This window comes from Cyclopterus lumpus, chromosome 6 (genome assembly GCF_009769545.1).
Source record: "Cyclopterus lumpus isolate fCycLum1 chromosome 6, fCycLum1.pri, whole genome shotgun sequence".
In the NCBI taxonomy this organism is placed as follows: domain Eukaryota; kingdom Metazoa; phylum Chordata; class Actinopteri; order Perciformes; family Cyclopteridae; genus Cyclopterus; species Cyclopterus lumpus.
Genome location: NC_046971.1, coordinates 14,065,485 through 14,082,257, shown reverse-complemented (window position 1 = coordinate 14,082,257; position 16,773 = coordinate 14,065,485). Strand labels below are relative to the sequence as shown.

Genomic DNA, 16,773 nt, shown 5'->3' with positions numbered 1-16,773 from the left:
GAATACAAGTGAAGCAAGAGATGAACACCCACATATGACATGTAACCTGGTCTACGTGCCGTTTCACTTCATTCTGATCTCTTGTCTTTCACTTATTAAACAACACTGACAAACTTACAACAATATATATGTTTGTTAAAAATGTACTCAGTTTTATTCCAATAGAAAAAAGCATCCACAGATATAAATAACCATTTTTGGAAGAGCAGATTATATATTCCACTGAAATGAAAGCTGCTCGTTTCCTCTCCTGTCCTCGTCGTTCTAGTACAAACACCTGTTGATATTCTTGGCAAGTTTCAACATTGTTTTCAGGGTTTTCCAGAAACTGAGGTTTCCTCTGGCTGCAGCCGGCCAGGTGGTTTAGCATCCTGACCATGTTTATCACTGAGAGCGCTTTGTTGATATAAAAGTCGTGTCAAAATACAAACGCATGATTTATCTTTAGATCAGTTTGCATAGAAAACAATCCCGCAGAAACTAAACCTGCAAACATCCCGATAAGAAGACAATGTTACAAAATATATATTTTCTGATTAAACTATATAAATAAAACTATATAAATAAATGTGTATAAATAAGTGCATGTTCAAGAATAGATTTCCTTCAAAAATACATTGCAAAAGTTCAGCCGTGCCATGTGGGAAGTCAGACATCACGGATGCAGCCCGGTCCTCATGTCTGTCTTTCAGCAAATCTCAAGATGATCCAGATTGTTTAGTAGCAGACTGAGGATCTCCTTCACTCTCATGAGCGCCTCAATGGTCACTGTGTGTATGAACTCCTTTCGGCGCAGGAGCTCTTGCATCGGCCCCGGCACGGAGGGCTTTGGCCACTGCTCACTGCAGTGGCCCTGCCTCCACTGATCGAGGTAACCTGTCAGCGAAGAGATGTCAAACTTGACCTGAGCGACCCCGCTAAAGGTGTCAGAGATCAGGCTGTTATAGCCCTCCAAGACCACCACAATGGAGGAAGGTCCATCCAAATCATCAGCAGGTGTGCCGAGAGTCAGACCAGCCGGGACCTGCAGCACGAGAGAGATCACAATTCAGTAAAGAAATACACCAACCTTTGGAAACAGATTTGCGGTCCCCACAAACGGAACCATAAATATTACCTGGAAGTCTTTGTTCAGCCTCACCACCAGCTGTTCGGCCATCCATTTCACTTTGGATTTCATCTTCACTACTTCCATTGGCAGAGGAGCAGCTGAGCACACACTTAAAATGTGCATCAGAGAAAACAGGAGAGCCAAAGTGGAGTCCATATTATTTTTTTTGGATGTACCAAATTCAGAATAGCACTGGTATTCCTAGAAGAAAAAAGATTATGCATATTATTATTCTTTTTAATGTATATTTATCTCTCACTTGTTTCAACATTGCTCAGAGTGTAGGCATATCTGCCTGTCATCATATTATACATATACAAATACTTCCTTCCAATAATTACTCAATATGTTTGTGGCAGCAAATATTTGTGATACCTGTGAATTCATGTCTGTATAACAAGTACAAAGATCAGTGCTTTTGGCTATAACTATTATTGCCAACCCCGTTTTCTAAACCTCTGCCACATGGTTTGAGAAGAGTTGACATGGGTATGAGCTCATAAAAACCTCAGCTATGAGACACACAATCTATAACAAAAGATTCTCTAAAAACAACTAAACGGTCACACTAATAGAAATATGCATCTTTTACAAATAAATACAACATTCTGTGTATTCTGTGTACAGCTTTTTTCAGTAATGAAACAAACAGATATCCTGGTAAAGAATGGAGGACCAAATGTGACTGAGCACAGACGGTGAAACGAAGATGGCCGAGTTGAAGCCTGAGTCAAGGAGATGGAGAGGAGAGTTGACCTTACCTTGGCTGGACGTCTGTGCACTGCCACTGTTGGGCTCCATCAAGACATCTTATAGTGGATGGCTGTTGACTCATCTCTTACTCACTCTCCGAGCCTTCGTCCCCCTGTTCCCCCCCCCCCCCCCCCCCCAATCATCCACCCCCTCACTTTTACCTCTCCCTGTCCCATACCCTCCTGTCCTGGGGGTACTGCAGGAGAGCAGTTTGAATATGGAAGTACATTTTGGCATGTTTGAGTCACTGGGCAAAATTATTGAAACAATTCATCGAAATTCTGAATAGCGATACCTCAAAGTTTACTGATAGAAATTAGAAACAATGTTTCTCACGCTGTGATGTCAGCTTGTCATGCCATATATGTTATATCCTGTACTCACTTATCTTCACTGCTCTCTCTAAACATTGCCTAATGCGCCAGTTACTCACTGTTTATTTAGGATGTTCCAACACAGTGTGTTTAAGCACCTGCATGGGCAGCATACAGAAGCAGAAAGGGCCGAACCAAAAGCAGTGATATGAAATAGAATAACACAACTCTTCTCCTGAGTAATCTCCTGTTACCTTTTGAATATCTTAATGAACTGCATCTCATAAATGGAGATTGCCGTCCCGATGAGGTTTGTGTTCTTATATCTTTGTTTTTGTCAGTGAATCTAAAAATATACCCATTTCTTTCATGTCTTCATAATGTTATCATTGTTAATTAGTTTAATTAATTAATAATTTGGTACCATTATTATTACGTTTCATTTGAGTTTGTTCAATCCATTTTCTTGTGTTCCCAGATTTGAATGTGATCGTATCACTGCATATGTAATATCAGATAAAGAAATCATTGCAAATTGAAATAATCAATACATTTTTTACACCAATGTATTGTGGTGTAGCTCAGCAACACCACAAGAAAGAAAGTATTTTGGACATTTTGAAAAAAGTTCATACTGTTACAGACATTAAAGTAAGTTGATGTTGGTCTGAGCATTTGCATATTGCCAAAGTCAATCATCATGCATGATCTTTTCCAGTTCAGTGTTCGGTACTGAACGTCGTCCAGACAGCAGTTACACGTTCTCCAAACGACTTGAGCAAAGAAAAATAGTGTGAACATGTAATTGTACAGTTTTTTTGTAGGTGACACATTTCCGTTTTTTATTTAACACTTATTAGCATAACCTAATGTGGGTGGCAGTACACTCCTAATGATCAGTTTTTCCTTTTCACACACACGTAGCACAAAAACACCCATTTAACATCAGTTTTCATTTACAAAGAATTCACCATCACACATAAAAATGTTGTTCATACTGAATGTATTTCAGATGGATTAATCCAGGAATTCCAATAAACAACAATAGTATTGTTATGTCATATCAAGTAGATGCCAGGTGTTTGTTGGCCTCCTGTCTTTATGTTTCTGCCAAATTTCAAGCACACCTTTCTTGACCAGTTGATTAATTTCTGCAATTATGTGGTGTGTGTGGATATTCTTTGGAAGCAGATGCTTGTTGTTACTTCATGCAGAAGGAGGGAAGTGACTGAGCAACTTCTCAGAAGTAAAAAGTGTCCAGAGAAGCCAATAATTAGTGTTAGGGGAACAACAATTTCATGGTCATTTAAGTTTCTCAAGGTAACTTACAGTAAGTTAGTGTGGGGCACACGCACATACTCGCTCCCACACACAGAGGTCTCATAACACTCAACACATGGTCATCGTTTTTGAGCAGAATAAACAACTGCGATATGATGTGAACGTTGTAAGGGGGGAAAAAACACACTAAATTCTGGGAAGGAAAGTAAATGGTTGACAATATCCCAGTTGTACTTTCAACAGGAATAGTGTGCTGTATTATTCATAAAGAAAAACACGAGGGAATGAAGTATAAGGATAACTAGCTTAAAAATATAGTTTAAAGTTTCTACAGAGCTTTCCCCTGAGGGATTAAGGAGCGCTCTTGCCAGTAACAGCAGATATCATCGAAGGGAAACGTCATGACATCTGTAAAGAATAAAAGCTGCGTGTCGCTAAAACTATTTTTAAACCAGGATTTAGTCTGCCGATATGTGACGTATCACTCAACAGGAAATGTTTTAGCATAATGTAGATGGCCAGTCTTGACTCAGTTATGACAGAATTTATTAATTCCACTTCTCAGTGAAATATACATTCATTATATCTTAAATGCTTATCTGTGAACAAACAGGGCCATCGTATCTGTGGCATCTGTGGTGGTACCGATTTGACCTGAAAGGTTAATCAAAATATGTATGCCTCTTTTAATCAGTTGATCCAGAAGAACACGCCTCATTAAAGAGGCGAGTCAAAGGCATTTCCTCGTTGCCAGACAGATTGTTACTTTATGATTCTGCTCATTTAGCCTACGCTTCTCCTCTAATTAGTTCCAAACACATTTGTGGTTAGTTGAAAAACCACAACTGCAGCAAACAGCGTTGTGGGCTCAGAGTGTTGTGTTTGGATGTCCCTTGTCCCGGGGAACATGGAGGATCAATCAGACAAGAAGTCACCTCCAGGAGTATGACAGAAGGATGCTGCAAGGCTTCATTGAAAATGCATGGGGACTTTGTGTCACATGACTTACGGGAGCATATGAGTCACATCCCCAGAAGAAGTGTGTGCCCCTCTTTTATCAAGCTGTACACACTTGCACACACACACACACACACACACACACACACACACACACACACACACACACACGCACACACACACACACACACACACACACACACACACACACACACTAATACTGCATGCACAGTATCCATCCACCCTATAGGGTCATCAGAATATATGTAATTACCTTACCAGTAAATGACTTGGCATAACATAAGACCAACATGTTAAAGTGTTGCTGCCCCATACGTAGCTCTAGCTGTGCCATATGGAAATGTGTTGTGCACGGTGTCAGATTACTTTTACAGACGCAGGATGGAAACCAGGAATTCCACTCAGCAGTATCTGCCTGGATGAGTCAAATGAATGACGGGAATTGCGTTTCATTGATTGTGCACGTGCTGCCGTTAAGAACGATTTGTTGTTTTTTTACCACCGACACTTGAGTGACGTTAACACCATAAAACTGCTCTGAAAAAAGTTGAAATAGCGTTTTATTGCCTTAGAAAGAGTCATGACACTGTGAAGTTCAAGTCACAGCCAGCAATATCTTTAACAGAATAACATGTGAAGCAACATTGGCCCGTTTTATGTTCTAAATGCAAAAGAATTAAACAAAAGCAACCTATCAACAAAGAGTGAGTGAAAGTGTTAACCAAGCGCCTGAAAAGAGACTCACTGGAAATAAGTCCTTGCTTTCTTTGAATTTTAATGTATTTATCATTCCACAATGTCAGGCAAAGAGACCGTAACTCTCTAAGATAATTTAAGTTCATGCAAATCTATTTTAAAGGAATGCGAAACATGTTACATGGTATTTTGTAGACCATGTTGTGTGATGGGATACTGTGCACCTAATGTTACTATTTTTAAATGTTCAAATATCCACTGCAGAGAGAATGCAGAGTATGTTGATATATGATATGAGAACATTGTTGTTCTGTAAGTTCTGCAATCCTACACGTGGAAGCACGCTCATATAAAAACATACAATCACTAAGACCGTGGCCGGCCGAGGCCAACGAGCTGATTAAAAAGGAAAGTAAAGATCTGACTTCAAAACCATCACACGTTTGCATATTCACTTGCACAAAATGTCTACAACTGAACCTTTTGCATGACAGATTGCATAAATGCAGAAAGCTAAACGTGTTTCTAGATGAGCATTCAACAACACACTTCACAAAACACCAATAACCTTGGTGGCTTTAGCTCTTTCTTTCAGAATACATTCAAACACACTTTTTGGAGATGTCTTATGTTGAAGTTTTTATGTTTTTATTCCATTTGATGTCTGAAATCCCTGTACTGTGCAATACAAAAGATAACACACAAGAAAGTACTGGAGAGGGAATACTTCCATCCATCAATCCATCTGTCTAGCCGGCTTTTTCTTGCGTCCCTCTTGTAAGAAAATATTACCAGTCCCTTAGTTTTAAATATGTTATCTATTATTTGTACATGTTGTAGTGAGGTAACTGAAAGAATTCCCACAAAACGTTTAATAAAATAGACGGCATCAAACAGTATGTGATTGATATTGACTCTTCTATATGTAAGTGTCAAAAAAAAAAAGCGTGTTTGCTCTCAAACCTGAATGTGAGTGATGTAATGGTGCTTTGGCCTCAGAGGACGATCAGGAAATACAAGCAGACCATTACCTTAACATAGGCAATCTATCCAGAAGTAAAGGCAGGTGCACGAATTAGCTCCACCATCTGTCGATGCTGTGAGACAAGTTGCCACACATCGTTATCTGCTGGGTTCCTAATCTTGTTTCCAATTAAACTGGCAGCAATCTCCGTCAGGACATAGTTCTGCATAAGTCATATGGCTCATCATAGGCATGACTGCCAAGGTACTTCCATCATCATCCTTCCATGACATCATATGTGGATTGGTTCTCAACTGGGACCAGTTAATGTTTGATGGATAAAGCCAAATCATAGGACGCAATACTTTAAAAGAGTTTTTTTTTCTCGATTCCACAGAATCTGTAAAAGAAAATACTGTAGCTGAAATTTCCCAAACCCCCAATGGCATTGATGCCTTCTGCAGTATCACACACAATCTCTGCATATCCATGTGAAGCATTTATCACCAGAGCACCTCTCCACTCCACAGTCTCATGAGAGCTACATGAAACTGCCATTTTAATGGTCACAGCACAACAGAGAGACTAATTTTATCTCAAATTTACAAAAAAAAAGGTTTCTGAGCTTCAACTGAAAAGGGGAAAAAACACTGTGTGAAAATCATGATTCAAACAACCCCAAAACACATTTTCACTGATTGCAGATCCAAACAATTTAAATGAATTGACCATTTCTGATTTTGTTATTTGATTATTGCTCTTCTAATAGTTAGTAGAGCAATAAGTTATAGTCCTCTAGACTAGACCTCTGTTAAAAACGTCTAAATCTCTGAATATGGAAATATTTCAGATGTTTAACTGCTGGACACAATTCACCTTCTACTTCCATTCTCACTTCACTTCAAGTTTCAACATCACAATTGTTTAAGTTGCACCATGATTGGCTCCAACGACGTTGTGATGTCACAAGGCATGCACAGTACATGCCGTAAACTGATTTTTAAGGTGAGCATAGAAACTTTTCCCCCTTCAGCAGATGAATAAACATATTTTAGTGTGCTGCACATGCATCCTTCTGCACAGTGAGGATCAAACATCCAAGTGAGGTAAACAATAAGCAACAGCAGAAGTAGCAATGCATTTTGGACTTTAAGAATTTCACATTAGCTCAGAAAGAAAAATCGGACTGACTGCACTGACGAAAGTAGGTTGAAAAAACAAACATCCGCCATCATCATTGGGATATAAAAAACAGATGTTTTCTCAAAATCAGGACATTAAAGAGTAATTGGTTTTCTTTTGTTGTTTGAGACAGAAACAAGAATTAAGAACAAGAGTTCAAAGTTAAAACCAAGTTATTTCACACTAGAAGACCAAAAGCTTTCTTTCTTAAAGCATCGCCTGACAGTTCTGGAGTCTATGGTTGAAGAATGTTTTAATAAGGTGATTACGTGAGTTTAACTGGAAGTAAAATCGCATCACTGCTCTGCAGAAATGATGAATCAATCGGCCTGCACTTTATTGTGTTTTTATCCGTTCTTACGAAAGCACTTCTAGCCCTGGGAAATGTTGTTGCAGAAATGAGTAATAAATAGGAAATAACAAATTTGTGCAGAAATGATTTATTGAGTCGACACAGGTTCACAGGAGCTCAGAATCCACTTCCTTCGCCAATGCAATGCTGTGTGAGCTGCTAAAGAAGTAGCAGAGCTTCTCATTCACTTTATGGACACACTTATGTTTCATTTATTTATGTACCCTGTATCTACTAAACAAATATCACAACTGGGTTACATGTAATCAGTGTAATCATGATCAAATACAATTAATTTCAAATGTATGGCATTATATATTCAACACACAAAGACACCATCATCAATATCAAGGTTATCATCTTAACTGCTCATGAGTCCATGCATTTGTTGTGTGTGTGGCTGTAAGTCAGATTTCCTGTCAGAAAACAGAGCCACACTGCCACCTTGTGGAGGAAGTATGTGTTGCTTCAGAAGCATTTAGAATTGGAGTAATGGGTCTCAATTCTTATCCAGAGGAACAGAAATCTGCTGGTTTGAAGTGAAATCACCTAAATTAGGGGATGATTTACATCTCTTCAAACCTGTTGATAACAGGTATGATTATTTGAATTTTGACAGCTTTAACCACAAACAGACTTTTTTTGCCTTGAATGGAAAAGACAAACACTATTTTACAATTGTATATACTCACACTTAACTGATTTAAAATTGATAAATTAGGACTTCACAATATATAAATTGAGCGTTGGTTGTCAAGAGGGAATTATATGCAAATCGTCCTTGATGTTAGTGCCCCTTGCAGATGCTTTTTGGGGTAAGGGCTTCCTGGATAGTCGTGTGACAGCAAGCCCAGACCGCAAAAAGACCTGAAAAGAACAAGACTTCTCAGCTGATATCATGGCCGACGATCATACACAGTTTGTCCAGCATCTGAAACACACAGTTACAGATCTATGAGACTGAACATTATTAGGCATCAAAGGAGTCATGTATATATCAATTCCCTTTTGGATTTCACATTGTTTTCTATGCCTCCTGTTGGAGTAAAACCCACTCGGATAGAGTGAACATTTTATTCAAATGTCAAGTTTTGAAGAAGAATAGCGATGATGTCCAACACTGGATTTTTACTATCCACTACCGTGGCCAGTTTAGTGTGTTTGGGTGAACATTCACGAAAACAAAAACTGTAAAAACATTCCACTAAAGCTGGACAAAGTGGCATTAATATACAAGTGATAAGACAATCAAAATATTCAATGTGCCCTATTCCAGTAGCCTTCAATCCCATAATCATCTGTATTAGCTGAAACGTCGGACGACAAGATATATATATATATATATATATATATATATATATATATAAAGTTACTGTTTGTTGTGCTGCCTCTTCCTTTTTAAGTCAAAATTGCTTTTGCTAAAAAATTGTTGTTAATATATTAAAACTGATGGATGAGACAGACTATAAAATTCCACATTGAAATAAATAATGACTTATAATACAGTATGTTACATTGATCATGTCTGGTCATAGTCTAACATTAATAAAATCAGTCACTGATCATTGTAGGACCACTATCAGTTTTGATGATCACAGATTGACCAAAAATACAACAAACTCTGAATGGGAGAAGTGAATCAATATATTGTATGAGCTGCTGTACACCCAACGCAATACACATGCATGTATCATCACCGACCATATCAATCAAACAAACCTAAAACTCCTTTAACATGAACATAAATGCAAGTAATTATAGTTGAGAAATATTGGTTTCAGCTTCCTAAATTCCACTTTGTGATCTACTTTCCTTACATCTTACACACCAGACACCCCACAGGGGTGCAATGTCAATTGGCACAATATAAACTAACAAAGAATTTGAGATTTACATATTTTGCTTTTTTATGAACAAATGGAATTCAGTGAAACTGGATCATCTGGGAAAAACACTGAAATGTCCAAAAGCATGCTGGAGGACTTTGTGACTTAAGAGAGAAAAATAGAACGATGTACTGTTTGTGAATTAGAAAAGGGAGAAAAAAAAGTCAAAATGTTGAGAGTATGAAATTTGATGTGAAATGCTGTGTCCAATTATGATTCGGAACAAAGCCAGAGAGGCAAAAATGTGGGTTTCAGGTTTTTTACGATATTAAGGATCCAAAAGGTTGTGTAAGGTGAGATGGTGTATGAACACAAATCCTCAGCGATTATTTAACCAACTGAATATTATACAAATGCATGGTTTTCAATAGACCAATTACCTAAATAGTGCAGCTATTTCACAAAAGTGCCTAATTGTAAAACTGAGATGAGTGCAAGGTAAAACATGTCATGACTGGGGCCTATCATTGATCACAAGGTGACATATCTTGATTAGTGTTCTAGTAAAAACGACGGCCTGTTTAATGAAGAGTGCCAAACGAAGATGCTGCTGCCAGTGCAGACAAAAGAGAGGAGACCACACTGGATGAGCTTCATGTGAGCTGTCCATGGTTCTGAAAGACTCACACCAGCCTTGCCGGTAAACGCCCTAACCCCCAACACACACACACACACACACACACACACACACACACACACACACACACACACACACACACACACACACACACACACACACACACACACACACACACACTTCTCTTCTCACGACATGGTGCAAGTGTGTATGTCTGTTTGTGCGTATGTCTGAACGTGTCCGACAACGCGTGTATACGTGTGTGTTTAAGCAGGATCTTCTTGCTGCATGCAACATGCATCCCTCTTGGGTTTTTTCTTGTAGCAAGGGGTTGAACTGTCATTTCATCCTGCCTTTAGTCACCTGGCCGGCAGCCGTTACTACTCACTGAAAAATAGCCCTCATCTAATAATGTGTGTGATCGTAATCAGTAGAAAATGAACACGCATATATGACAGCAAGAACACTTGACAAACACTCTGAACTTTGACTGTGGGGAGATTATCCACAGGCGAATTCAAAGTTTTGGAAAAGACGAAATCTCCACGCATCACCGACGTTTGTCTGTGCGCGTCGGCAGGTCGCCGAGCTGCGAGCAACCATTACGCGCACAATCTTGAGCTACACTAACTGATATCCCCCTTACTACAATACCAATTCTACAAAAGACAAAGGCTGGCACACGAACAACATCATGTAAAATCCAAGACAAGAATAACCGGTGAACAGCTGTATTAATTCATGAGATGAGGGAGACGGTGCTCGTTACCTCAGTGCGTATAGATGCGAGCGCTTGGAATAGGTCGGGATTGTGTAAAGCCCTTGGGAGAAAGAAAAAATCAGAAAATGGAAATAAAACACAGTGTAATCACATGTAGGTAATGGCAGAGAGGTAAACAGCACACGGCGTAACGCAGGGAAAACCTCACAATACGTACACACAAAGATCATACGAAGAACAAACAGCCGAGCTGTACTACATCAAATAAAATCAACACGACATAAATGTTCTCGAAAATGTTATTCCACATGTTATTCCACAATGATACACTGGTATCATCGCACAGATGCGCTGTGGATGAGAAGGAGAAAAAAAAGCAATCTTATATACACACCTCCCTTACTATCGCTGATGCTCGAAGGGTTGGGGCGACGTGATGCCACTGTGATCATTTTCACTTCTGCATTTTGATTCACCTCTATTTTCGATGCATTTTGGAGGAAATACACTCCCATTTTGTACTCGTTTCCATCCTTTCTGTAGGAAATACTGCAAAAGCCCCAAATGGAAGCCACTCAATTCCTCCAGTCTGCGATTGACCCGCATTGACGTCATTGCGTCATTAGGTCTCCCCTGGAAACACGGGGCTCCCAAAAATAGCAACACATTAATTCAGCCTTCGCTGGGGTTGGCTTGGCTGGGGTGACTATTTGTATCAATCCATAACCCCTCCTCTGATTCTAAGCAATAACACAGTTATCTCTCTCTCTCTCTCTCTGTCTCTCTCTCAAGGACGAGCTGATCACGACTCACGGCTATTTTTGGAAAGAGAGAGAGCGCGCGCGAGAGAGAGAGAGAGAGAGAGAGAGAGAGAGAGGTGTGATGAGAGACGCCCGCACCTCTGCTCTCCTCTGCTGGCTGGCTGAGAAACAGGAACAGCACCACGGGAATAAAAATAGCAAATAAGCGACCAGCCCATGCAGGCAACAGCGGGGAGTGGGAGGAGAGACAGGACCCTAAAACTAGTTAATGGCCATCGGTCACAGTGGACCGGCCTGTCACACACGGAGATGGCCTCCATAGCCATTCATTCATTTTACAAAAACACTGTAATTCATTCATTGTATTTAGCTTCAGCTCCGCTGCCACAAGGACAGATACAGGAGAACATTCCTGCCAACTGATATAAGACATATAATAAATCACATCTGGCCAGATCCTCCTCATATTGAATCAACATCAATAACCCTCTCACCGCTTTCACCATATATACTTTATACTCACTTATATACACTGTATATACTTTGCTTTTTTAAATGTTCTTTATTATTTAATTATTTAATTTTCTTAAATTTAAAATGCCATATCTATCTATCTATCTATCTATCTATCTATCTATCTATCTATCTATCTATCTATCTATCTATCTATCTATCTATCTATCTATCTATCTATCTATCTACCTAGCCCAATACAAAAACAAAGTGATATATCATCAGAGAAACTGATTTCACTGCAAAGCCACTTTTTACACATACAAACCATTCCTTTACAATCACAATCATAAAACAATATAAATAATAATAATATCACATTTTCTCTTTGCCAGTGATGTTCAAATGGCAACCCATGTGCATGTCATTATTTTAGTCTTAATGTATTTACAATGGCCATGTCTAATCTAACAGCTATTCATATACTCTATGGTGATAGTGAGTTTCGTTGCCACAAGTGTTAATCTTAAACTACTAATGCCATCTACTGGTTATTTAAGAGACCTGCATATCATAGAAACTCTTGCATCATTGGTCACAGGTGGATGCCTCTCTCACTCAGAAATTGTGTAGTTTGGTATTACACATATTTTGGTAGAGCATTTGGAAATGGTGGGGCTGGAGACATGGTCTCCTTTCTTTCTCTCTCTTGTCCCACTGAACATTGGACATGTATTAATGGACAGCCTGGCCCCTTTTTGTTCATCATTTACATCTATTATCCTCTGCTGTAGACGGATGCATGTTGGATTTCTCCTGACAAGCAACGATCTGAACTCAATGAGAGCAGAGAAGAGCTGAAACGGTCTGAAGATGAGTGACATTTAAGAAGCTGCAATGGGCTCCATAAACAGCAGGTGGCAGGAGGGAACACTATCTGGAGGCAAACCTGTTGCACATCCATAAAGTATAGTGCAGCTTATGTAAGCCTCTTTTTCTGATGACTTGCCAAAGCACTAGCCTCTGCAAGTTGTACATAACTCTGTTCCTGAATATGCATGCTCACAGTGGAACTGATACCAGAGGACGTATAAAGATGTTTGATTGTGTGTGAATGATAGAGATAGTCCCTTACTCCCTTACTTTGCACATCTGTATATTTAAGAGCTGCATCCTTTAGACAACTTTCTAATTACAACTTTCTGCAGTATTATCTGTCTATGGCATCATTATTTGGGTGCAGGTCGCTGCATGCTCAAGTACCTCTCAGTCGCTGCTCTGCATCTCACTTGAATTGTTTTAGACGTGTTTGGCTAACCGCTAACGGCTAACAGCTAACAGCTAAAAGCTAACATAACTACCATTGCACACACTGTTGTACCTGTCACAACTCAGTCCCTACTAAGTTCATTTTATTTTGTTGCATGATGAGTTTGCTTGTTTTTGAGTTTGAATGAAGAGTGTTTTATATGGAGCCAAATCCAGGCCAATAGTTGTGCTTGTTTAAAACATTAACACACTCAATAGAACAACATATTGTAACATATGGGGTCAGATCAGTCTCAATAATTGCAAATGCACACAGAGATTTACAATTCGCCCTGGATTTTCTACAACACGTGGTGTTTGCTGTCAGATCTAAGAGCCAATCAGCTCTCTGATGTGGCGACAGCCAGGCGTTTCCCATCATGCACTGGGCCACGCAGTCGATGGAGAGCTCCTGCGGCGCCTTGCTCTAAAATCGACGGACGCCTCGCTCTCGTGAGTATCGTTGTGCATGACGTCAGAGCAAGTCGTGAGCAAATCTAACCCGTATGCATATGGAGCTAATTAATGCCAATAGTTTTGTTCATTTGAAAAAAAGATTTGAACCTGAAAATTCATGTTTTGGTCTTGAACATTGAAAAATTCAACAATATATTCTAAATAAAAATAAGTGTATGAAAAGTTTTGTTGGTTTAAATATAATTTAGATTCAGTTATGTTTTTTTTTTCGAATAAAATATATTTTTTTGATTTTTCAGTAGGATATTTTATATTTTCAACTTTCAATCTTTTTTTTTTCCAGGTTCAGACTTTTGGCCAGGATGTGGCGTGGTTTCAACTACAGGGGCGTGGTATCATGAGTGACATCTTAACAAAGAAGGCTGACGACCTTGCCTTCAAGAAACGTGGGTACTGCGAAAATGATGACTCACTCCTTTATATACAGCATATTCAAGTGATTGGCAGTAGACACAATTGACGCCAGTGACACAGTTATGTTTAGCAAGCTGTTCTAGACCACACTTGGCTTTAATCGCAGTCAGGGTTTCAAAATTCCGGGAATATTCAAAGTTGGAAACTTTCCACGTGAATTAACAGGAATAAACTGAAAATGTTGGGGGAATTTAACTGTATTTACCTTGTCATAAGCAGACATGCATACATTTATAATACAACTTTTAAAAATGACATTTTTGTCTTTTTTGACATTTTGTGAGTAGAACTTTATTCTTTCATGAACAACAAAAACATGAACGTTGAATAAAAAAGGTGTATTCCCTATGATCACCACCCCCCAACCCACTTTTTTTTTTTAGTGTTTTTCCCTGAATCCTTTCAGGTCTAAATGCTTTCTTCCTGGACCTCATCATTGTCCTCCTCACTGCTGTAAAAAGTTAGTCTACTGTATACAAATAAACTTGGTATTAAAATGAACATGGCTTCAGTTTACCAAGTAATCAATATGCTAGGTAATGACAAACAGTGTTGGGAAAGTTCACTTTCTACATGAACTTGTTCAGTTCATAGTTCACACATTTTCAAATGAACTAGTTCAGTTCATAGTTCATAATTCAAAATGTTGAACTAAGTTCACATCTCCAAAAAATGAACTAGTTCAGTTATTTTTTTCAATATGTTACAAGCTATAATTGAAATCTCAATCTGTCTGCAATACCGCTCTTGGCCTCTACACAACTCGGCGCTGTCACACTTGCCAGGCAAAGGGCTGAAACGTTCGGACGCAACACTGATGACAAAGACGTTCAAAAACAACAGAACGTTTTATGTTTACGTTTATGTTTCTGGCAGACAATGTTCCCAACCAGCTGCATTCAGGGTCCAGCTGAGCTAGGCGTGCATAGTCTTGTTCTCAACTACATTTAAGTTCCCTGTTATATGCTCTTGCAAAAAAACCACAAACTGCAAGTAGTCCACATCTAGGGGCAGTCTTTGCGTGACCTGGGACACTTTAGTCAGTAGTCTCTGAAGAAAGTCCCTTTTCAGTTGCTCCTAGAATAAACAAACACACATTATTTTACTGGCTTAATTAAATGTTTTAAGTTAGGGCGTGGTTTCAACTACAGGGGCGTGGTATCATGAGTGACAGCTTAACAAAGAAGGCTGACGACCTTGCCCTCAAGAATCCAGGCCAATAGTTTTGCTCATTTGAAAAAAAGATTTGAACCTGAAAATTCAAGTTTTGGTCTTGAACATTGAAAAATTCAACAATGTATTCGAAATAAAAATAACTGTATGAAAATTGTTGTTGGTTTAAATATAATTTAGATTCAGTTATGTTTTATTTCTTTGAATAAAATATATTTTTTCATTTTTCATTAGCAGATTTTATATTTTCAACTTTCAATCTTTTATTTACAGTTTCGAATCTTATTTTTTCGGGTTCAAATCTTTTTTTCACTTACATATCGCTTTTTTTTAGCTTTCAGACTTTTGGCAGGGATCTGGCGTGGGGGGCGTGGTTTCAACTACAGGGGTGTGGTATCATGAAAGACAGCTTAACAAAAAAGGCGGAGGGCCTGCCTCAACTATGTTGCCTTGAAATTATAGGCTTGGTCGAGATGAGCCAGTTCTGCGCCGGCGATCGGCGCGCAATGCATGTATGGAGCTAAATCCATGCCAATAGTTTGTTCGTTCGTTTGAAAAAAAAGATTTGATTAATATCGTCAGTTAATGCAAGTCTCTGGCTAATTGAAAATGAACTAGTCTATGTCTCCCTGCAGTGCCTTTATGTAGTTGTTAAAGAGACACACACACCTTTCGATGCAGGACAAACCTCCTACTTTAGGCAAAGAATAGCTTGCTCTGGTGAATAAATCAATATATTCTTTAGTGCACAGGCGCTATATACCAGGTGAAGCTGTGATACTTTCATTCCTTGCCAAAAAGGAATGGCTGATAAATCAGGAATATGTGGAGATAAAACCACTATCTAAAACAGCTTGCTAAACATAACTGTGTCACTGGCGTCAATTGTGTCTACTGCCAATCACTTGAATATGCTGTATATAAAGGAGTGAGTCATCATTCTCGCAATACCCACGTTTCTTGAGGGCAAGGTCGTCAGCCTTCTTTGTTAAGATGTCACTCATGATACCACGCCCCTGTAGTTGAAACCACGCCTCCCACGCCACATCCCGGCCAAAAGTCTGAACCTGAAAAAAAACGATCTGAAAGTGAAAAAAAGATCTGAACCTGAAAAAAAGATTTGAACCCGAAAATTAAATTAAACTAAATTAATAAGTTTTGTTGGTTTAAATTATATTTAAACCAACAAAACTTTTCATACACTTATTTTTATTTCAAATACATTGCTGAGTTTTTCAATGTTCAAGACCAAAACATGAATTTTCAGGTTCAAATCTTTTTTTTCAAACGAACGAACAAACTATTGGCATGGATTTAGCTCCATACATGCATTGCGCGCCGATCGCCGGCGCAGAACTGGCTCATCTCGACC

At 38.9% G+C, this 16,773-nt stretch overlaps 1 protein-coding gene across 1 annotated transcript; it reads right to left on the bottom strand.

Moving 5' to 3' along the window:
* Positions 1 to 239: 239 nt before the first annotated feature.
* LOC117732552 (leptin-like) lies at positions 240 to 1,415 on the bottom strand. The gene is made up of 2 exons (XM_034535565.1): positions 1,118 to 1,415; positions 240 to 1,024 (listed from the first exon to the last, which is right to left on the bottom strand). Exons 1-2 carry the CDS (start codon positions 1,265 to 1,267, stop codon positions 689 to 691), a joined length of 486 nt encoding a protein of 161 aa, XP_034391456.1. The 5' UTR covers positions 1,268 to 1,415; the 3' UTR covers positions 240 to 688.
* Positions 1,416 to 16,773: the final 15,358 nt, after the last annotated feature.

Coding starts and splice junctions, on each gene's coding strand:
- LOC117732552 (XM_034535565.1), bottom strand. CDS start 1,267: ATGGACTCCACTTTGGCTCTCCTGTTTTCTCTGATGCACATTTTAAGT. Junction 1,025..1,117: donor GGCTGAACAAAGACTTCCAG/GTAATATTTATG, acceptor CTCGTGCTGCAG/GTCCCGGCTGGTCTGACTCT.